The sequence below is a fragment of the Danio aesculapii genome, chromosome 9, assembly GCF_903798145.1.
Source record: "Danio aesculapii chromosome 9, fDanAes4.1, whole genome shotgun sequence".
Taxonomy (NCBI): Eukaryota; Metazoa; Chordata; class Actinopteri; order Cypriniformes; family Danionidae; genus Danio; species Danio aesculapii.
This window is the reverse complement of record NC_079443.1, coordinates 23,096,825-23,121,526: the sequence shown is the minus strand read 5'-3', so window position 1 is coordinate 23,121,526 and position 24,702 is coordinate 23,096,825. Positions and strand designations below refer to the sequence as shown.

At 33.5% G+C, this 24,702-nt stretch overlaps 1 protein-coding gene across 1 annotated transcript in view; it reads left to right on the top strand.

Annotated features, from left to right (window-relative positions):
- The window catches only part of pard3bb (par-3 family cell polarity regulator beta b), a 641,621-nt gene that overhangs the window by 293,196 nt on the left and 323,723 nt on the right, over positions 1-24,702 (top strand). The window contains exons 15-16 of the mRNA XM_056465228.1: positions 8,297-8,390; positions 10,052-10,146. Of these exons, the coding sequence (XP_056321203.1) occupies positions 8,297-8,390; positions 10,052-10,146 (189 nt within the window). The remainder of the gene's footprint in view (positions 1-8,296; positions 8,391-10,051; positions 10,147-24,702) is intronic.

Below are 24,702 nucleotides of genomic sequence, written 5' to 3'. Positions count from 1 at the left end.
TATATGTATATACATATATGTATATATATATTTTTTGTCTGATATGCTGTGTAATATACTTTGTTTATTAAATGTTTATTATTATTATTATTATTATTATTATTATTATTATTATTATTATTATTATTATTATTATTATTGTCATTTGTGTGAAATAATTGAATTTCAATATTAAATAATACTATTATACTACAATATTAAGTAATAAAACGAATTAGGTATTTTTTTATTTAAATAGTTTAAATATATATTAAATGTATTTTTAATGTATTTAAATTTTACTATTAATTTATTCATGTATTTATTATAAAGTTGTATTATTTCGTTTTAAAAATGTGCATTATTTTACACACGCACACACACACACACACACACACACACACACACACACACACACACACACACACACACACACATATATATATATATATATATATATATATATATATATATATATGTGTGTGTGTATATATATGTGTATATATATATATGTGTATATGTGTATATATATATATATATATATATATATATATATATATATATGTGTATATATGTAAATATGTATATATGTATATATGCATTGGCTGTTTATTAGTTCTTATGAAGTACATACAGTGCTCAGCATAAACGAGTACACCCCATTTTAATAATTAAATTTGTGCATTTAAACAAAAAGTTTTAGAAAATATTAGTCACCTAACATCTATAGAAATTGAAAAAGAATAATTTTAAATTTAAGCAAAATGTTGCTAATAATAATAATAATAATAATAATAATAATAATAATAATAAAAATAACAAACTACAAATTGTCAATTATATTTTATACATTTGTTTTAAATTTCCCCTTAACATCTAAATGTGGGCTACTAATTTTGGACCATTATTGTAAGTCATTTGGATTAGCTCCAGATTCGGTTTAAGTACTGAATAATATAATGCATATGCACAATTATACTATTGTAAAGCATCTTAATAAAAATATGAATTTAAAAGGTTGATTTTTGAGGGGTGTACTCATTTATGCTGAGCACTGTATTTTGCATGATCATATTCTACATCGCTAATCCTACCAAATACCTAAGCCTAATTACTACCTTAATGATTGATAAGCAGCAAATTAGGAGTTTATAGATTTAAAAGTTAATGGTTTGTTAATAGACATCAGTGAACCTTAAAATAATGTGTGAGTGTTTTTCTTTGTATTATAGTTACAGCAAAGTGAATGTGTTTTGTTGAAAGCAGAGTTGGCAGTTGGCATATTCTTTTTTGCATAGCAGTGCTAATAAACAGTGGGTGTAACATATGGTTTAATACACACACACACACACACACACTGCACTATTGTAAACACATTACTACTTCTTTCTTTCTTACTACTACATCTATTTTAGCAACTATGCATTTGTGTAAAAATAATTTAATACATTTCAATATTAAAAACCTAATTAGGTATTTTTTTATTTATTTAAATAGTTTAAATATAGATTTATTAATATACATTGTATTTTTATTATATTGAAATTTTAATATTTATTTATTTATTTAAATATTTTTTATTTATTTATTTATTTATCCAGATGGTAAATTTTAGTGTGACATGCTGTATAATATAATTAGTTTATTATATGTATTTAAATTTAATCCAATATAGTAATGCCATAATTTGTTTTATTAAATGTATATAAGTTTAATCCAATATATTAAAGACCTGTGAAGTTCTTTGAAATGTGCACTTTTTTCTCGATATTTGACTTCAACATAGGTGGGACAGCCAATGGTGTTTTGTTTTTATCACAGCTCAAAAAAAGGGTTGATCTTTGCATTTTTATATCAGTTTTATATCTTCAAAATTCAAATTTTGTCACTGTTTTGAGCACACTAGATCGTATGTAAACATCTAACAGTTTTTATTTTCATTTTTAGCGGACCTTTATTAATATAATAGTTTTCTACATGCAGTATTCTGTGTAGGATCTAACATAAGCAGATTCCTTTCACTGAATGAAAATATTCAGGAAAGTATTGTAAGGGTTCATCCCTGTAAACAGTTCACTGAATGTTTATTTAAACTGCAGGTTGTTCATAAACTGTTCGCTGAGTGTCTGGGAATCTGAGGCATTTGTTTTGAATTTAACATGACTGGCTCTTAGACAAAGACCTCCAGTCTTTGTTTCGTTTCTGCACTATTTGGCCTAACAGACGTTAATGAGGTATGTGTCATGCAGGGCTTCAGAGACAGTAGCTGAAAACATCAACTAAATAATAAGGGGAATTCTGGATGAATGCTCATAAAGTGTCCTTGAGTTACACACACACACACACGCACGCACATACACTAGGATTCATAAACAGTTGATTGTATCATTTTCTACTGCAGGTGGTCCAAGGCTTCTGTGTTTTCTAGTAAAAGCCTGTAGTGTGTACTGTAGTCTGTTTATGAACGGAGAACACAATCACTGCTTCATACTGATTCATTCATCTGCTCACTGCACATTCTGTTGTGGCTGTTGGGTCATTAAGACTTTAAATAGCACATTAACATATACTAACACAGTTATGTATTAAAACATAGCAGTGCCTTGAACGTGAATTAAGGGCAGATTAACTGTTAATAAAGTTTAAATAGCTTTTATTTCCATCCTTCATATATACTGAAAACATTACACATTCAATATTAAATCAAGTATTTAAGGGCACCTATTTTTACCCCTTTTTCAAGATTTAAGATAAGTCTGTTTTGTCTTCAGAATGTGTCTGTAAAGTTTCAGCTCAAAACACCCATCAGATTATTTATTATACCTTTCAGAATATTGGAATTTTCTGCTCTGGACGCAATGTAGCTGTTTTTGTTGCCTTTACCTTTAATGCTAGTTTTCCCGCCCAGCGTTGTCATAGTGTGCCTCTATCTCCATCTGCCTCAGATAAACAGCACAGTGACAGACATGAAGGAAGCAGATCTCACGTAACGTGTGTGAGAAATACTACAGTAAGAACTTTCCCAATGATTATTTGATGTGTGTGTTGTGGAGTTAATTCAAGCCTTTCTGCGATGAGTCACACGCAAAGTTCACACACACACACACACACACACACACACACACACACACACACACACACACACACACACACACACACACAGCAGACACACACACACACAGCAGACACACACACACACAGCAGACACACACACAGCAGACACACACACAGTGTGCGCGTTTAACTTTGCACTGTTTTTGCATGGCAACTGGCAAATGTGACAGGATATATGTTAATATTCACTGCTGTATGGATATCCGTTATGTTAATGTACAAAATTTAACGTCCACAAAGCGGGATTGAAGCATCTTCTTTTATAATTGTACTGACATGCGGCTGTGGTGATAAAGACTGTAAAATCACTGAAATTCATTTTAAAAACGTTTCAAACTTGTAAAACTCATTCTTGATCACATTTAATGATGATTGATGACCACAGAGAGCTGAACAGATCTTTTAATCCCAGTTGCTTTGCGCACGTTACGGTCGACCTCAAAATGAGATTGATTTGGATCCAATTTTCACCTCAGGGAATAAAAAATAAGACTTTATTGTCTTTATATCACCCCAATATTACTGTGGACACACAATACCTGCACACAGTTCTGTCCAAACAGCTTACAAAAAAGGATTTTCTTCATAGGTGCCCTTTAAGAGTTAGCATTTTTTACATACATTTGGTTTTTAATACAGTGTGTTTATTTGGTTTACTATTTTCTTTTTTTTCTTCACTTCGTAATGGTTGTTCATGGGTTCATTCACTTCAAAAAAAAAAAAAAAAAAGAATAGAAAATGTGTTTCTTGCTAATCTTGATTCTCGTTAAAATATCCAAACATTCTTAAATGAAGTGGCATTATTTTCTAGACAAGTACAAAATATTGTGTTTTTTTTTTCAGAAATATTAAGTCAAAATTAGGTGGGGTTTTTCTTACAAAAAAGTCTGCTTAATTGTGACTTTTTGAACATGCTTCTTGATATTAGAATTTTTAGATGTTTGGACTAGAAGACAAAAAACAACAAAAATGATTTTATTTTATTGCGTTTTGTTGCATTTTATTATATTTAATTTTATTTTGTTTTATTTGATGTTATTTTATTTGATTGCATTTTAGCAGTTTTGTTTGTCTTGAACGTTCTGGTGTTCTTCTGAAAAACATTGTCCACAACCTACTTTTTTTTCTTGTGTTTTTATTTAGTGCAATTCTTTTACAGGAGGCAAATAAAAAGGCAATTTCACCTATATTTAAAAATAAATAAATAAATAAAAGAAAAGAGCCATGTTTTTGTGGTCGCTGTCTTGTTGAAACTGTCATTTCAGGGGGATTTTCTCTTTGGCATATTTGAATGCACATGTTTTTTTTTTGGGGCTTGATGAGTATCCGTCAAACATCTTCTGACTGTCACTGTACATACAGGTCATTTTAAATCATTTTTGATGTGTCTGGAGGTGATGATTGGCTAAATCCTTGCCGTTCTGACTATTCTTAGATCCATTTTAACCATAGTTGCTCATTTTCTTCTGCGTTTTCTGGGTTATTGTTGCCATTTTAAAGTGGAGATCATTTCAGAAGTACATCCTATAATTTTCTCCACTTCTTTTCTCCACTTCCTTTTTGAATAAACTTTTTTTTTTTTTACTGAAATTACTGTAAATGGTTCTTCTAAATAGTGTTTGGAATGACCCATTTTACCTCAAAATTCAGAAAGAAGTATATTTTATAACAATGTGTGACACATTGCTGACCTTCTTCCTTTATAAAGAACCAAAAAATGCCATCTATTTTTTCACAGATTGAATGAATTATCTCATTAAACTCAACATTGCTATTCTTTAAAACACTGCCCCCTTTCAATGCATTTTGAACACCCACTTTCAGAGCCAATTGCTCAGAACAAACATCAGACAGGACAGCATTACATTTGGGCCTGTTGTTTTTCTATTACACTGCTGCCTTTACAAATAATCCATTTGCAATGCACCGATATCACCATTGCTAATAACATTGGTTTAAGAGGTTGCGCATGTTATACTGCTATTATTATTATATATATTTTTCTACATAACTCTATGTAATGTACAATCAGTCATTTCATTAGTTACAAGTAGTTACATTACAATAGTTATTTATTTAACTATTTACTAGGGTTTCCTTGTCATGGTAATCGGCCAATACCATGTACCGATTCTAATGTTTCAAGCTTTACAATGCCTAAACCATTTTCCCTCCAAGTATGATACTTAAGTGGAGCTCTCGCATTACCTAAGAGAATAAGTTAAGGATGTTGCATATATTCCCTTAAACATGTCTCTTATAGCCATTTAGTGTGGTCTTGTAATGGTCAGATGCAGGTTTACAGAAAATTAAATATAAAACAATGGTAAGAAATGACTAACAAAGCAATTTAGAAACACTGCAAATGATGGAAGAAGAATTCAACATGTCTCAATGAATAAAGAATTTGGAGCATAGGCTTTATTTGATGCATAAGAAGTTAAAATGCACATCGTAATACATTACTTCTTTACTAAAAGGAAATAGGCCTAAAAATGACTGTTTATTGCAATAACTCTGCCTATATTAGAAAAAGTTATATTATTAAATAAATAAATAAATAAATAAATAAATAAATAAATAAATAAATATTTCATTAATATTTCCAACCAGGTTTTAGTGAATTTCTAATAATATCAAAAACACAGAACTTTCAGTTCTTTTATGTAAAAGGCCTAAATACATGCAGGCCATCCAAATATTTGCTCATCTCTAACTCTTGATAGCAGCTTTATGATTGCAGCTCTGGGCCGTCACAGCAGTTCGATGAGAGTGTGGGGATTTTCTTTACTGCACTATTCATTTAACCTAACAAATATAAATCTTCTCCTGAATTGTTCTCTTGCTCATTCACTTTTGTCGCCATGATTTTTTAGGGTATTTTTTGTAGTTCGCGAGCGTCATGGCACTACTATGAAGAGGCCTATTCCGGAGAATCGCTGAGCTTCTAGAAGAGGCTATACGGTTGGATGAGACACTAGATATTGGCGATCGCTCCGCTCGCGTCACAGCAGCTCAAAACTCTGTAGATACAATGGTTGTTTTTCAATAAGAGTTCTTCAGCGATCTTGTGTTCTCGTGTAATGTCATCATCAACTGCCAAAGTTCAGTTCCAATACTCAAGACCGCAAGAACAGGGGACACGTGAAAATTCCCAGATGTGTTCTTGATATCAATGACGCACCAAAGCAGACTTGAGCACCGAACTCGCTCTAGAGGTCTCAGAAGTCATTGCGGCTGGAGGTGGAAGGGCAGCATTTTAAATAGATTTATTATTAAAGTTCAAAGATATCACTTATTTACCTCAGGAGTTTCCCTAAATGAAACGGTTAAAGTAAACATGACCATGAACATCTTAATAAAGGCAGTGAAATTCTGTTTTATTTGTATTTTGCAAATTTTGCTTATATTTGTAAGCTTTTAATGCATAGTATATATTGTGAAAAGGGGAAAAACAATAGATAATAAATACTGTAATGCTGTAAAATTATTTTCAGTTAAACATGCGTGAAGGTCATGTGACCATCAGGTAGAACGCAGCATCTCATTTCTCACAGGATGCGCTCTCTGTTCTCGCGGTCTCCCTAGTTTGTTCTTCCGAGGTGACCTGGCAAGACCTGTCTCTACAAGAATTCAAGTCCGTTCTCTGCGTTCTTGGAATTGAGAAACAGCCAATGGCTGCACTTGCAAAAAAGAGATCATCACCAATACGTCAGCACAGTGATCACTCACGCCCCCACGCATCATTTACCTCTTCACATGTTGTAGCACTGCATAAACAAACGCCTGCGATTGGTTCATGAGATTGGCCAGATTGACGAGTATCGATTGAGTCATAAAATGTGATTATCGGCCTAGTAGTAGCATCCCTACTATTTAAATGATAAAAAACTATTTAATAATATGTGTGTTTATAAAAAATGCCAGCGTTCAAACATGCATTTTTTTTTAATAGTTTGATATTTGGAAAATCTTTTTTTTTGTTTGTTTTCTAATGGTTGTTCTTGAGTCTCTTCACTGAAAAAAAAGTTTTGCTATCACTGTACTTTCATGGTCCCCTTAACGCATTTTGCTGAATTTAATTTACATTGCATCATTTTGACTTATTGTTTCTCTAATAAAAACGTAACTTGTTTATTTTTTTATTTTTTACATGTCTAGAAATGCTTCTTGATTTAAGATTGTTTTAGATATTTGAATTAAAAGCAAACCAAAAGCTCCAAGTATGTATATATATATATATATATATATATATATATATATATATATATATATATATATATATATATATATATATATATATATATATATAGTCCAGTCATTGCAGTGTTGTTTGTCCTAAACATTTAAACTGCATCCTGTTCTTCAGAAAAATCCTCCAGGTCCCACAATTTATTTATTTATTTATTTATTTATTTATTTATTTATTTATTTATTTATTTATTTATTTATTTATTTATTTATTTATTTATTTATTTTTTAATTTATTTATTATTAATATTTATTAATATTATTATAATTATAATAAGTATTATTATTATTGTTGTTGTTGTTGTTGTTTTATTTTATTTTTATGTATTTGAACCCTTTTCAAAATAATCTTTTCACACTGAGGAAAATTTAGGGACTCATATGCAAATATTTTGTTTGTTTTTCAAAATTATTTTTTGTTGAAATTAGTGAAAAAATTGATAGTATTTGAATTACTGTATATGTATTGAGTTGAATAAAAAAAAAAACAAGAATGCAATAAAGTACAGAATCAGTTTGAAAAGAAAGCTTGCAAATCGAATTGAATTGAGAATTGCTCCCCAATGAATCGATTCGCTTCTCTAATAGACATTAAAATAGAAATACAGAAGAAAAACAGAACTAATTATGTCAATAACAGTAATAATACACAGATGTTTAATTATACTTTCAGTGTCTCTATCAGACACACACTCTCTTACAAACTTAACCAAGCTTAGAGGGGGGAAATCAAGTCAATCCCAGGCCCCAGTCCCATTATCATAGGAGTGAAAGATCATTAAAGGTGAGTGTGTTGGAGCTGATAATGGTCTCCGTTTCTGTCTGAGACTGTCACCCCTGTCCACCGATGGCCTGACCCCTGCAGACCCCTCTTAAATGAGCCCGCATAATATTTCCACAGAGCTCTAATGATTGCTTTTCTCTCTCTGCGCTTTTGTCTGTTCGCTCACAGTTTCAAATGGGGGATACAGTCATACGGAAGAGGGGGATGATGAAGGCTTCACTGCTAATCCTTACAGACAGAACAGCCTCCAGCTCCAGCAGAGGTAACGTGGATTTGCTTTCGACCAAAACTGATAAACACGTCTCATTTTACTAGCTGCACAAGCTAGTCAATAATTATGACACCAGTTGGCCACATGACTTGAGTTTGTCTATACGTGGCAAAAACAGGGCAATTTGTCTCTCTACAAACTATATCTAAGTTTGGCTGACATTGGTTTCATATTGTAAGATGTACCAAATGTACAGCGTCAAATGAAGTCATTTTGTAGTTGCGAAATTCTTTTAAATAATCCTAAACACGTGCACATCTCAACATTTTTTACTTTATCTTGAATCCTGTATGAATCCACATGGCTTTCAAATGTGTGTGTGTATATATGAGCAAAATCACATGAGTAGCAGTGCGATATGGCTGTATATCAGCACTGGTGGGAGGCATTAGGTCGCAAGCCGAGTGCCTTAGTGTCCCACCAGTGACGATGTACAGCCATATTGCACTGCTACGACAGTTCGACAGCATAATCGTGTATATAAAAAAGAAAATCAAACACAGAGACTCTAAAAATCCTTTTGTATGAGGAACTACTTTCTTCCGCCATTCATTCACATCTGCAGCTGATGTCACAGCAGAAACCATTGCTACTTCACTAAAGTCCCTTTCGAGGTAGTGTTTGAATGATTCTCTAGCGTAATGTCTGAAGTGATGACAAAATGGATGATTTTGCTCGCATTTTAAGATTATAAGGCTGAACGCCATGAAATGCCATCAGTCTACAGAGATTTCAATGACAGGCTAATGGCCGCCGATGCGCTGTATCTCAGAAATTATAAATATTTAAAATAGGCACTATCCGTATCAATAAACTGCATAGCTGCAATCTAAACAACTACATTCTTGACTAAAAAGGCCTCAAAAAAAGGATTATGTTGTCCAACAGCAGCAATATTTGTCAAACTGTAGTGTCCTCTGCTTGTTGCTGTAAGTGTGCGGAGTAATACACAAAGGTAAAGGGTGAAGCGGCTGGACGAGTGCTGTTAGTGGCTGAATATTGCACAGCAATATATATATCAGCCAATCAGATTCAAGAACCAGACAGAACTGTTGTATAAATATATACAGTATATATTTCCAAGTTAATTTCACACTTGTCACATTTAGACTTTCCAAAAGAATGTAAGTGAACTGGTTGAACACATTGTAAAACATTATTTGATCTAATAAATGAACAAATCAACAAAATAATCACAATTAAATTATTATTTTTTTGCAATTGTTTTGTTGCTTACGTACATTAGTTTTTAACTGATACTGTTATATATAAGCACATACAATAATCACATTTAAAGGGATAGTTCACCCCAAAATAAAACTGTACCCACTATTTACTCACTTAAAATAAATAATAATAATAACTTAATAAAGTCAGTTCACCCACAATTGAAAACTGCTTCTTCATTTACTCACTCTATGGTTACATGGTTGTTTCAAACCAGTATGAATTTCCCTATCAATTGGGCACCATCATGTGTTAGGTTTTCAACATTTTTCAAAATATCTACTGTTGTGTTTAGTAGAAGAAATGCATTCTGTGAGAGTAAATGATTATAGCTTTTAAATGTTGGATGAACTGGTTCTTTATAACTGAAAGAAATAGGTAAATACGTGTGTAACTGTTTTGTGTGTGTTTGCATGTGTATTCAGCCTCCTGAGTTCAGCTGATTCATCTTTGACTGATGGAGGTCAGCAGGTTCATGCGGAGCAGAATCATGTGAAGTCATTGAAGAGTGTGGATCTGGGTAAGACATCCCCATTATTGTGTTTTCCCCGCTATGTCCTTGTTGTCTGCCTACTGTCTATCATTTCCTGCTATTTATGTGTCGTCCTACACTGTAAAAACAGTCAACTTTATCAAATGAAATGAGTGTAGTTAACTCAAAATGTACTGAAAGGTAATTCTACTCATTTGAAAAGAGTTTTGAACTCAATGTTGAAGGGATTGAGTTAATTAAATACCTCATTACTTCAACTTAAATGTAAGTAAGTTCACAGTACTCATACAGGGGTGCGTTTCCCAAACAACGACGTAACTCGCAGCTGAAATATCATGGTACGATGCATCGTTTGGGAAAAGAACGATGTAGTGACGAGTGTTTCCCAAAACGCATAGTTTCTTATCGCAAATCCATTGCTTGAATCATGTTATTTATACCGTAAAGCGCCCATAATGACGCTCTAAACAGGGCGGAGGAACTACTTCTTTAGAGAAGAACCCCATCATTTCTTTGTGCAGATTATATTGTTTTACACAAACATGCATTTAAAGTAAAATTATTTTAACTTCATTTTAACTGAAATATATGGCACATATAGAGCCTGTGTTTGCTTTACAAATATTATTGAGAATGACATATCATATTCGAAATCATAAAATCACTTACAAAATCTAACACGTATTCTAATATAATATATAAATCATATAAATAAATAAGTAATGAGGCGATTTATCAAGAAATGAAATGTAATAATTATTATGTATTAGAAATGAAAAAAAAATCATACTTTAATTATAATATTAATAATTATGATAATGATGATGATGATGATTATTAAGTAGGATATTGTTTATTTATTTATTTTTTAAAAGTCTACTTTTAAAATGTGACACTTGTAAACCACAGCAGAAAGTTCTAACCGGCAGACCCATGTCATATACAGTACAGATACTTAATAAATAACCCACTATAAATTAAAAGAATTTTGTTTTCACAAGCTTTGGGGACATAACATAAATTCCACTTTTAAATAACAGGTCACCTATAGCTTTCACCATGAGGCTGTGTTCAAAATGACATCAGTGTTTTCAAAGTGCACTGCGAATGGAGCACAAGTGTAAACATGAAGATCGCTAAAACTGAACTGTAAAAATAGTTAGAAAGCAAATTACACCTAAGAGAGATGATCTTAATGCTTTTTTACTTTCATATTCTATCTTTGAATGTTAGAATGTTCTAAATGAATAGGGCATAGGGGGGATAAGTGGGAATAGAACAGAGCCAGGGAAACTATGTTTCGAACTACATCTCCAGAAGGATAGTTGCAAGTGCTCAAGTTTGTGACGCAGTTTGCGAATGTTTGTTGGAGCGACAGATTTAAGAAACGGCAAATCAACAAACTATGTTTGTAACGACGGAACTTGCGACATTAGTTGGCTAATGATAGTTTTGGGAAACGCACCCCAGATTAGTTTTTTAACTCAAATGGTTTGTAGCAATCGGTTTCCTCAAACGGTTTGAGTTGCCTTAACTTATTGGGTTTCGCAATACTCCGTTGGTTTGAGTTCTCTTCATTTATTGGGTTGTACTGTGCTCAAATTGCTTCATTTACTTAAATGGATTAAGTTCACAGTACTCATTAGTATTAGTTTTATTAACTTAAATGGTTTGTTTCCTCAAACGTTTTGAGTTACCTTAACTTATTGTTTTACAGTGTATCAAGATAAAAGACAAAAATTATAACATTTCAGAAAAACACATGTTGAGAAAGACAAACGCTTTGATAAACCACAAGTTTGAAAAACCACAAACCAAAACATTTATTTAGTTTGCTTCTGAATAGATTTAAACTTTTATAATACTACATTATTTTTAGATGGCGTGTTTGGCTGTGGTGTTTCTAATAGAAGTAACATTGAAAGCTTAATTTTATTAAGAACAGCAACGTTTCTCAACCACACTACTTAAATAATTATCAGATTTAGCTGTGAAATAATTTGATTAAGTCATAGGGCAAGATGAGTGGACGTATATGCATTCCTTTTACTTTGTAATACATAGTAATTTTTTGGGCAAAATTTTATTCGTCTTGTGTTTGCTTGATTATGTCTTTGGTTCATTTTATAAATTAATTTTTGTAGTTTGAAAGGACTTAAAGTGAAATAGTTTGGCACCACAATATGGAGCTGTAATGGTCAAGACTTCTAAATTTAGCTGTGTGTTTCTTGAAGAGAAATTGCACACCTTTAAAAAGTTCATCAAAAAGTTTGAACCAAGCATTCAAATACTTTATATTATGCATTTCAATTGAATGCTGGTTCAGGGTTCACACGGTCATGGAAAAACTGGAAAAGTCATGGAATTTTGACATAAAATAAATTTAAACTTAATTGATTGTTGGGTGTTTATAATATGCTGTAAGACATTTGAATGTGCATTGTTTTTTTATTATTTACCACGTATATGTAGCCATTACATGAAACATTAGGTCTTGAAAATTAACTTGGAAGTCCTGGAAAAGATATGGAATTTAGTATTAAAAATATGTCTGAACTGCTGGTTTCTTTTTATCATCGTTCTAAAATAATCATGGTAAATAAAATCACCATCATTAATAATAATAGTAATATTCATCATCATCAAATGTTTGTAGAGCAGGGGTCTCAAACTCAAGTTGGCGGGGGGCCATTTCAGTAACTGACAATTCAAAGGAGGGCTGTTTTAACATTCAAGCACAAAAAAAGTGGAAACTTGACATAATGAATGCATCTTAGGACAACAGGCATGACGTTTATATTTTAAGCATTAGTGATAATGCAAATCAGCACGTTTATCATGTCATCAGCTGTTGAAATATATCCGTGGCTGCAGTCAAAACTCTAGCTTTTGTTTCTTGAGGTACTGTTGAATGGGTGGTTGAAAATGCTATGAAAATACTACAAATAATAGCCATAATAATTATTATTCTGTCCCAACCAATTGTATTGTCCCAATAGCATAAGAACAACAGAAAGCAGTTTGGGTAACTTAAGTGACTTTACTGCCAATTGTTCTTCCAAGTGTATTTTTTTTTTTTTGTAAAACTACAACAAAGAGGGGAAAGGTATGTATAAATGTATATATATTTACTTTAATAAGGTAAATTCATCTAGCAGTACAATTTTATTAATGTACATATTTTTATGCAAATCTCAATAAGCATATGAGGAAAATCTATTAAATGAGACAGTTTGAATTGAATATTAGCAAAATTATCATATTTATTACACCACCAGCATAACGTGTAAGCCTTATAGAAGTGTTTGTACAACAAAATATAAGTGGTATAAAACTGATAATGATCAAACAACCCTTGAATATTTACAAAAATAGAGTTTTTGTAAAAATAGACATTTATATATATATATATATATATATATATATATATATATATATATATATATATATATATATATATATATATATATATATATATATATATATATATACATACATATATATACATATACATATATACATATATTTTAATGTTTAAATCAGCCACAGAACTAAAACGCTTGTATGTTACTATCTACCGTACACTGAGAGAAAATGAAAGTAAAACTAATCTGAATGCAGTACTTTAAATGTTGACTAGGTGGTGGGTCAAAACCGCAAGTGACTAGACGCGACTGCACAACAATGATATGAACAATGAATGAGGTTCAAAAAAAATGTTTTGGAGGTCCCAAATCTCGTTATATTTTTGACGACAGTTGCGGAAGGAGGAGGGCGGGCCATAAATGGCCTGTGGGTGGGCAGTTTAAGATCCCTGTTTTGTAGCACCAGTGTTATTTTAATTGAGATAATATTTCAAACGAATGCCGATTTCGCAAATGTAGGCTTGGTCAGCAAAAGAAATGTATTTCAAGACAAATAACTGACCTTAAACTGTTGAATGGCAGTACATATTGTATGCGCGTTCTATATTTTTGACACAAAACTAATTCCATAATGCACCTTTGAGTGGCTTCCATATTTCTACAAACAGTATATATATTCAGAAGATATCACATTAAGAGAAGTGGAAAGTGTCCGTGTTATAGCAGTCTCTTCAATGTGAAATGTGGACTGACTGCTCTAAGTGCATGCTGGGAGATGAATCAATGCTCCTCCTCACTGTAACACAATTAATCTGTCGTGTCCCAACATTACCTTGAAAATCTAATCAGCAGCGCCCTATATCTAATACATCAGCCACAGCTACAGACCGAATCTGTGTCACATGATGGCTTTTAAAAAAACAATAGTGAAAGTATTGAAGAGGGCAGTATGATGAGGGCGGACGGGGGCTTCTCCCCGGTGACCGTGGCGACTGTAACTATGGTGGGCGGCACAATGGCCAGCCTGAGCGAGCCCCGCGGTCCAATTCAACCATGAATAAAAAACCCACTGTAATTTGGTTCCAAGTGCTGGATATGAAATTGGATCGTCTTTGATACGAGCGCTAGGATATTAATAATACATAACCAATAAAGAGAGCCCCCTTTAGTTCATGAATAATAGAAAGTTTGAATAGTTTTTTTTTAATTGAAATTTTTTTTGGTGTACACTCATATTCACCTGGGCGTAGGCACATTAAAGGAAAAAAAAATCAAGTGAATTATGCCACCGGCCTTTTCAGTGGATCTCCTTAGAGACAGGAAGAGCAGTGAGGATATAAAGCTGTAGGCTAGATTTAGGTTTACAGCTCCTGTAATGGCTTTGTTTTGATTACTGTGTATGCGCTGATATGACTGTTTTAGTGGCCGTTTGTTTTCCTGGCCGGTGGGCAGGCCAGTAGCTTTATTAATGAGGAGCGCAGAATGTAAACCAATGCTTCGTTTCGTGTTTGTTTGTTTGTTTTTAAGTGTTTGATGGGTTATAAAGTAAATTGTACCAATTTACATCACCTACTGAAGATGCAATAAATGTGTTTTAGGGACGATAGTAGGGTGAATCTGGCAAAAAAAACAAGAAAAGAAAAATGCAATAATGGTACCGATAAGTTGCTCTTTGTGGAATCACGCAGTAAATGTCATTAAAGAACCTATATTTATAATAGAATAAATGGATGGATAGGTGGAAAGGATAAATACTGTAATAATGGATAGATGGGTGTTGGATGAATCAGAGGATGTGGGTAGATGGTTTGATGGTTAAATAAGGAAAGGATGAGTAAATAGATTATGGATGGATGCATGGATGGATGGATGAATCATGGATAATGGTTTGTTGGGTAAAAATATAGATAGTTGAATAAGTTAGTGGATAGATGTATCAGGATAGTGAATAGCTAGATGGATGGATGGATGGAAAGGTGTGCTAGTGAATGGTTAGACAATTATTGTATAAATGGATGGATGGAAAGGTGTGCTGATGGATGGTTGGACAAATACCGTACAGATAAATAGATGGATGGATGGATGGAAAGATGTGCCAGTGAATGCTTAGACAATTAATGGATAGATGGATGGATGGATGGATAATAGATAATGGTTTATTGGGTTAAAAAATTTGGATAGTTGGATAAGTGAGTGGATAGATGAATCAGGATAGTGACTAGATGGATGGATGGAAAGGTGTGCTAGTGAATGGTTAGACAATTAATGTACAGATAGATGGATGGATGGATGGATAAATAGTTGATGAATACATAGACTAATCATGAGTGTGTGGATGGATGAATGGTTGTATTCATAATATATAGAGATTTAACATCATGAATGAGAAGGTGGATGGCTGTATAGATGTGTAATTAAATAGTTGTGTAAATCAGACTGCAGTGGGTAGATAGGTTGATTGTTAAATAAGGAAAGGTTGAATAGAAAGATTATGGATGGGTGGATGGATAGATCATTGATAATGGTTTGTTGGATAAAAATATGAGGGTTGGATAAGTTAGTGGTTGGATGAATCAGAGGCTAGTAGATAGATGGGTGGATGGATGGCTAGATGGTGAATTGATGAATACACAGAAGACTAATCGTGAATGGATGTATAATGAATGGATGAATACATATGTAACATAATAAATGTGACAGTAGATGGATGTATAGATGCATAATTGGATAGGTGGATCAAGTAGAGGATGATGAGTAGATGGTTTGATGAATGGACAAGGAACCGATGAATGTATAGATTCATAAATGTGAATATATGGAAGGATGGATGGAAAAGTGTGATAATGGATGAATGGAGAGATAAAAACTGGATGGAAATGTGTGCTGAAGGATGAATAAATAGATGGTGGATTGATGAATTATGAATAGATAGGTAGTAGGATGGAAATGTGGACGGATGTATAGATAGATAGAAGACTAAGTGAATGAATTTGAGGATAGTGTATAGAAGGGTATATGGATGGCTAGATAAATAAGAATAAATAATGGATGAATGCATAAATGACTAATCGTGGATTGATGGATCAGACAGACTGACAGACATAATGAAATCAACAGATACCCTTGATGGAATTGATAACAATCTTTAGAAAAGACCCTTGATTCTCAGTGCCTCGAAATTGAGGAATTGATTCTTTTTAGAATGGACTTCCAACCCTACAATTTAATGCATTTGTTTGCGTGCTCTTGCGGCTGACCACGATTTCAATTCAAGCACTGCATTTGTATAATTTCCTGATCTTGTCCACCCCCTTGTTCCTCTCTGTTCTCTGCCTACAGTAAAGCTGGCTAAAAAGACTAGCTTCTGACAGCCGCACCTGCAGTAGATCATCAGACAGTAGGCTCTGCCGCTCCACACAGCAGTTTAAGGGAGTCCTTCACTCGGTGTCTTAGCTAGAGGATTTTTTTTTTCTTCGGCAGAGCCACATGGGGAGAACGATGACAGACTTCTCCCACCTTTCCTCCCTCAGGATGGAGACAGGAAAGAAAAGGAGTAATGAGAGTGAGAGAGGAGATTATAGAGGTGCTAGAGGTGCAGATGAGAAGAGAGGAAGAGGCCCGCTGGATGACTGCCTCTGAGGAATGGAGGATCACTAAAACACAAATGAGACGTCCGCTTCTGCGAGTCATTTTCTGTATGGGCGTGATGGGTGCGACGGCTCTAAAAATTGAATGCTCACCATGAGAATTGAACAGTGCAGCACATTTCCACACATTAGCTAAGGATGACCCTATTAGCTCGGCTTTTTCCTCGACGCACTGAATGAGAAATATTTTACTCTCTTAAAATGCTGGATGCAGCAGAATTTCAATTACACTTCATTAGGTTTCCATATTTGGAGCTCGCAAAGTAATGTTTCAGTGGCGGCAGTCAACTATGACAACAATTGATTGGCTTTTATTATGGTGATAAAAGTGTGTGTGTGTGTGAGTGGTGTGCAATTCTGCTTTTTTAAAAATAGACACACACCAAAAGGCTTCCTCTCCAAATCACTCTAACCTCATCTTGACTCATCTGGAACCATAGCTGTGCATTGGCTATGAATATTGATTTGTACAAATCTTCCAAAATGTCTCTTTGAGCATCAAGAAAAGTGTACATACAGTGTAAATACAGCATTACAGTCACAATACACACAATAATGATACCATGACTAAATAAAATCTCAATTTCACCAGTTTCTGTTTAACATAGAAAAGATTTTTTCAACACATTTCTAAACATAAATGTTTTAATAACTCATCTCTAATAACTGATTTATTTTATCTTTGCCATGATGACAGTAAATAATATTTGACTAGATATTTTTCAAGACACTTCTATACAGCTTAAAGTGACATTTAAAGGCTTAACTAGGTTAATTAGGTTAACTAGGCAGGTTAGGGTAATTAGGCAAGTAATTGTATAACAACGGTTTGTTCTGTAGACTATCAAAAAATATATAGCTTAAAGGGGCTAATAATTTTGACCTTAAAATAGATTTTAAAAAAATTAAAAACTGCTTTTATTCTATCTGGAATAAAACAAATAAGACTTTCTCCAGAAGAAAAAATATTATCAAATATATCACTCTGTGACTATGTAAATATTTAATGTATCTATCTATCCATCCATCCATCCATCCATCCATCCATATAATGCTGTATTTGCACTGTATGTACACTTTTCCTGATTTTATTTCTTTTTTTGTGTGTAAATCAGGAAAAATTATTATTATTAATAATAATAATAATAATAATAATAATAATAATAATAATAATAAAATGATACATTGTTTATTATTTATAGATTTGTGTTTATTAACTTTTATACATTTTCCCTGATTTACAGAAAAAAGCAAACAAACAAAAAATATATAAACTAAAATAAATAAATAAATAAATAAATAAATAAGTAAATAAATAAATAAAAATGTCATGCTTTTTTAAAACTAGAATGATTTGACATTAACATTTTAGGGTCACTGTGCAGCTCTACAATTAGCTAATATAATGTAATGCAATTTTGTGTAATGCAATCATGATCTATATTTATATATTTTTGTAATTAAAAGTTCAATGTCTGAACATATTACACTGAAAAGTTACAGTTTAACACTTTCACTCATATTTAAACACCCTTTTTATGGCACTTGAAACATTAAAATTGACACTGGACAGTACATGCATTTAATGTTTTCTTTTTATATAAAATCTGTTGTAAATTTTATATGATGCAGACACCAAAATGGATCATCTCTTTTTTTTTTGACAAATATAATACATTCACTAATGGTGGTGGGGGGGGGGGGGGGGGGGGGGGTGAAAATGAATGCATTACAGTCACAATACACACATTAATGATACCATGACTGTAAAAAAATTCTCAAATCCATCTACATCAAATCTAAGGCGTATAAATCTGAATCGAATCAGGAAATCATTACTGATTCCCAATGCCATTATGTAAATGCTAATGTATTTGATCATTCAATAGGCGGAAACACAAAGAAATAGCTCCATCTGAATAACCACTGCAGTAAGTGATCGGTGTAAAATAGGTACTCGCATAATTGCGTTTCTCGCATAAACCTAATACCAGCCTCTCCAGAGAAAATGCTTCATCCCCATGTCCTCATACGATTGCACTTCAAGATGAATACTTGCACTCAGAGTCCTTTATTCCTGGCTTCTTTTGATCAGAAACTGTCCTAAATGCCTGTCTTTCATCTTCACGTGGAGGTCCAAGGCCAAAGTGTGTTATTCTCCCGAGCTTTTGTTCTCACCAGCAGAGTAGGAATACATTTGCTGGATGAACGTGTGTCTTTCTCAACAAGCATTATTTATTGACCCATTTTGTATTGTTTTAGCCCTCTCCCTGGAATCAGAATTAGATTTGTCACGCTGGAAAACACCATTATCCACATTCTGTTTTTAGGAATGAGCCGGATAGAAAAACAGGAAATAATTGTTTATAAGGGTTGGACATTGTACAATGTACAATCGATTTGTTGTACGTGTGCGTGTCATTAGCAGGACATGAATGTTGTTCATTCATTGTACAGACTATCCTTGTTTTCACCTTCATACTGTTTACCATTCTGTAGATGAATTAGTTTCTATTTCTGCCATTCTGGTTGGTAGCCCCACCCACTAAAATCCCATTGGTCTAAAATTACAAGGTTACAATTCTGAAAACAATTCATTAAAGACATTTTTATAAACTCTAGCGAGCAACGTAGTAGTTAGCTGTGTAGTGTATCATTTTAGAAACATGCTAACAATGTGTTAAAATGCTGGCAGTTAGTTAAAGAGATAGTTCACCTAAAATTTAAATTATGTTATATTACTCACTCTTTACTTGTTTCAGACCTTTATACATGTCCTTCTTCTGTTAAACACCGAATTAGATTTTTTTTATAGAAAGCTAAAGACACATAACCATGGACTTCCATAGTAGCCTAATTGTTTTTCATGCTTTGGAAGTCAATTGTTACATGTTTACAACTTTCTTCAAAACACCTGCTAAGGTTTAGAGCAACAGGAGGGTGAGCACGTAGTGAGTACATTTTCATTTTTGGGTGAACTATCTCTGTAACTCATTCAACAATCAATTAGCATTGTGCAAATAATACAAATAGGCTGTTAATTCATGTTAGCACCAAGGTAAAGCAAACTAAAAACATGCTGTTGCATCATGCTAAAATATATACATTCATTCATCTTTACTAAAACTTCAGTCGTTTTAAACTTAAAGTGTGTACAATTGCACTTAACTTTCAGGGTATTCTTTATCAAACCAACCTCAAAGTTTGTCTTAACAACAACAACAACAACAACTACTAATACTACTACTACTACTGTTGATATAATGCTAATATATATATATATATATATATATATATATATATATATATATATATATATATATATATATATATATATATATATATATATATATATATATATATATTACTAATAGTGTGTTAATTCATGTTAGCATTGTGGTAAATCATGCTAAAAAGCATGGCAACATTGTGGTAAAACACACTAGCAATGTGTTACATCATGCTAAAACCTATACATCCATTCATCTTTAATAAAACTTCAGTCTGTTTTAAACTTAAAGTGTGTACCATTGCGCTTAAGTTTCACGCTAGGCTTCATCAAACCAACCTCAAAGTTTGTCTTAACAAATAACAACAACAACAACAGCAACAACAACTACTATTACTAGTAGTACTACTACAACTGTTGATATTATAATGCCAATATATAATGCTAATAGTGTGTTAATTCATGTTAGCATCATGGTAAAATATGCTACCAATCATGGTACATCATGTTAAAACCTATACATGCATTTATCTTTACTAAAACTTCAGTCTGTTTTAAACTTAGTGTGTACAATTTCACTTAACTTTCAGGCTAGGCTTTATCAAACCATCCTCAAAGTTTGTCTTAACAAATAACAACAACAACAACAACAACAGCAACAACATAGTGTAATAGTGTGTTAATTTGTGTTAGCATTGTAGTAAATCATGCTAAATAGCATGGCAACGTTGTGGTAAAACACGCTAGCAATGTGTTACATCATGCTAAAACCTATCCATTCATCTCTAATTAAACTTCAGTGTGTACCATTGCGCTTAACTTTTATGCTAGGCTTTATTCAACCAACCTCAAAGTTTGTCTTAACAAGTAATAACAGCAACAACTACTACTGCTACTAGTAGTACTACTACTACTCTTGATATTATAATGCTAATATATAATGCTAATAGTGTGTTAATTCATGTTAGCATCATAGTAAAACATGCTAGCATTGTGGTAAAACATGCTACCAATATGTTACATCATGCTAAAACCTATAAATCCATTTATCTTTACTAAAACTTCAGTCTGTTTTAAACTTAAAGTGTGTACCATTGTGCTTATCTTTCAGGCTAGGCTTTATCAAACCGACTTCAAAGTTTGTCTTAACAAATAATAACAACTACTATTACTACTGCTGGTTGTTACTATCATTGGAATTAGTATTATTTTAAATCTAGATAAATTTACACTTATGATAGTTTGATTATGTTGTGTAATTGTTTGAGACAGTAGACCAGGGCTTCTCAATCTCAGTCCTAGAGGGTCCAGTGTCTTGCAGATTTTAGCTCCAAACCCAACCTGGGCTAGCTAATCAAGTTCTTTCTAGGCCTTCTAGAACATCCTTGCAGGTGTGTTAAGGTAAATTGGAGCTAAAATCTGCAGGACACCGGACCTCCAGGACCAAGTTTGAAATGCTATAGACTAGTCTGCTATAGACTGTGTACTGCAGATATGGCAATGAAAGGGTAAAGTTTGAATTAATCTCTTTTCTTTGCATGGCACATTAGCATTAGCTACTGTACAAAGTAGCATTTGTCTGTACAAAACTTGTCATCTGTAGAGCTGCTTTACATCTGTAATTGAAAACCGTTGTTTTCCTGTTTATTGGTGTTTAGCAGCTTTGAAACAATCTGTATTATATAAAGTGCCACATAAATAAATGTGACTTGACTTTTCAAATCTTATTCATTCCATTCACAGTGTGTTTATTGTGAATGTATTGTGATGCTTCTGCAACAATGTCATTTTTCATGCCAATTAAGCTTTTTTTGATTGTGAGAGACAGAAACATTTCACTCATAAATTGCGTTTGGGTGAAAACTCAAGTTATGTGGGACGTGACATTGGTTTCTGTAAGCTGATTGGCTAAAGCCTCCTGCACATCATTGTAGTCGGGACAAAGGATAAGCCATTTTCCCCCCTCAACAATAGCACATTGTTTCAAACCCAGAATCACTTGTGCCAGGCAACACACACACGGCATCTTCAAGTTATGTTTGCTGCTGAGTCAATAAGCTTTCACACATTTGAAACAGACAATTATGAAATAATTATCCCTCCACCCCTACTGACTGATTTGCTGCAATTTGCTTTTGTTCTTCCCATACATTTAAATCCTTTCACCAAAAATCAGATTGCATCCAAATCTCTGAGCACATCTAGTCTGGGAACTTTGTGTTTATCTTCATGTCTGTTTGTTTGTGTGGTTTTTAAGCTAGCTTTTTTTTTTAAGCTTGTGCGATCTATCATCACATGACGGATCGTGGCCCGTTGAGAGCTGTATTTGGCCTTCTATCTCTCGTCTGCTGGGAAAAATTGACCTCATGAAAAATGAATAGGATTATTTAAAAGAGATTGCAATGTAATGAAAACCTATTACTGTGCGCTAGGCCGCTGCTAGCTTGCTGGCGTTTGCCTCTCTCCCTTCAAATCCTTTTTTCTGTGGATTAGCTGCTATCGCTTGCCTCAATTTAACATCATATCACATTTGTCACTGGGCCCAAACCCCTATAGCCCAGCTCTCAATAATTACTGTAAATCTCTGCCAATTTCCTACCACTGTATTTGTGTTTGGACCAGTACACAAGTCACTTCTGGGGTTGGAGCAGAAACTAGTCTGTTAATGTAAACCATACAGGCTCTCCGGAGCCCGCGAGTCTTTTTATTTCTCACTTTTGGATTTGGACTGATTTCTAGGATGTTGGAGTTTTGTGTTCATTCTTTTTCCTCAAAAGTTGGGACTTTTTGTAAACTGTTATAAAATATTAGGGCTATCAAAGTTAGTGTGTTTATAACACGAGGAAAGGAGAATCCACATAATCTGCCAATAGGGTAATCACACTCATCTTGTTTTATTTCTGTTTGTTTTAATCTTGTTAATGATTTATACAAAATCATTTTTAATTTTTTGCTTACCATGGATATTTACATTAGATGTCACCTATGCCATTTTAGTACAGGGTAGAAACCTTTGAAATGAATGTGGGACCAAGGTGCAGTGGAGGGCTGGCCACCCAGAGCCAGAGATATATACACATATATCTATGATCGGTTTTTATGTATTATACTACCTTCCTGTTAAATTTGATCTAACCCATGTCCTGAAACACACCCCCTCTCCTGCTTTCACTTATCATCCTAACAAAGGGAGCAACTTGTTTGTGAATGAATCCCCATTATGAAGGATTCGTTCACTTAGCCGACAATAATACAAGTTTCTAGCACCGCAGCATCTTGTTGTCATATTTAATTTACATTGTTTGCTAATTTTATTCAACAAAACTAGCATAAGCCTAGTATTTAGTGCGAGTTGGGGCTACTTTGCTTTATGGTCAGTGCAGTAAGTGACTAATATCATTAATATTTGTTTAGCACAAAAGTTTGTAACATATAAAAACTTAAAAAACTAAATTTTACCTATGAAATGTTCTGCTTTATGCGTTGTTTTCTTTGTTTACTCGTTACTACACCTGTACACAGCGCTAAAGCCCAGCATCTTCACATTGGCTTTAGGCTTGACTAGTGCAGTTGAATAACATTTGTCCTGGGAGCACTGTAAAAATGTGGCGGCGCTATTGACGCATGCTCAGGATCCATATGCGATATCTAGTGTATATATCTATGTTTGCTTACCCCATGCAGATAATTTGGATTCTCCTTTCCATGATGGGCCAGACATTTCCAATAGCAGACAGGCCTGTCAAGTGCATTCTGTCAAACCACACTGGTGTAGCTAAGGATGTAACAACATTGAAGCCAAACTGAAAAACTGAGGAACGTCACCTTCAGTATGTACCATGGTATACTTCAGCACTCCTTATCTGAAACATCCACCCTACCTACCACCCACTGCCCCGTTAGTGATTTTTAGAGGATGTTTTTTAGAGATGTTTCCTTTAGAACTAAGCTTAAAATTCAATGTAATGGTCATTGAGAGGGGCTTGATAAATGTGAGGCAAATTTGAATTCATTTTCAGGTTGTAAAAGCAATGTTTACAAACTCCAAAGTAAGCTTTTCCAAAAGTGTTTTTGAGTGACAAAAATGTTGTGGTTGCGGCTGGAAGGGCATCTCTTGCATAAAACATATGCTGTATAAGTTGGCAGTTCATTCCGCTGTGGCGACCCCTGGTTAATTAATGGACTAAGCCAAAAAGAAAATGAATGAATGAATGAATAATTACAGGGATGATGCACTTATTTAACCGGTAAAATGTAGTGTGGGGTGTTGGACACTTCACACACTCAACGACCACAGCTTTGCTCACGTAGTGGAAGGTGCGGAGCTTTCGGGCGCTCATGT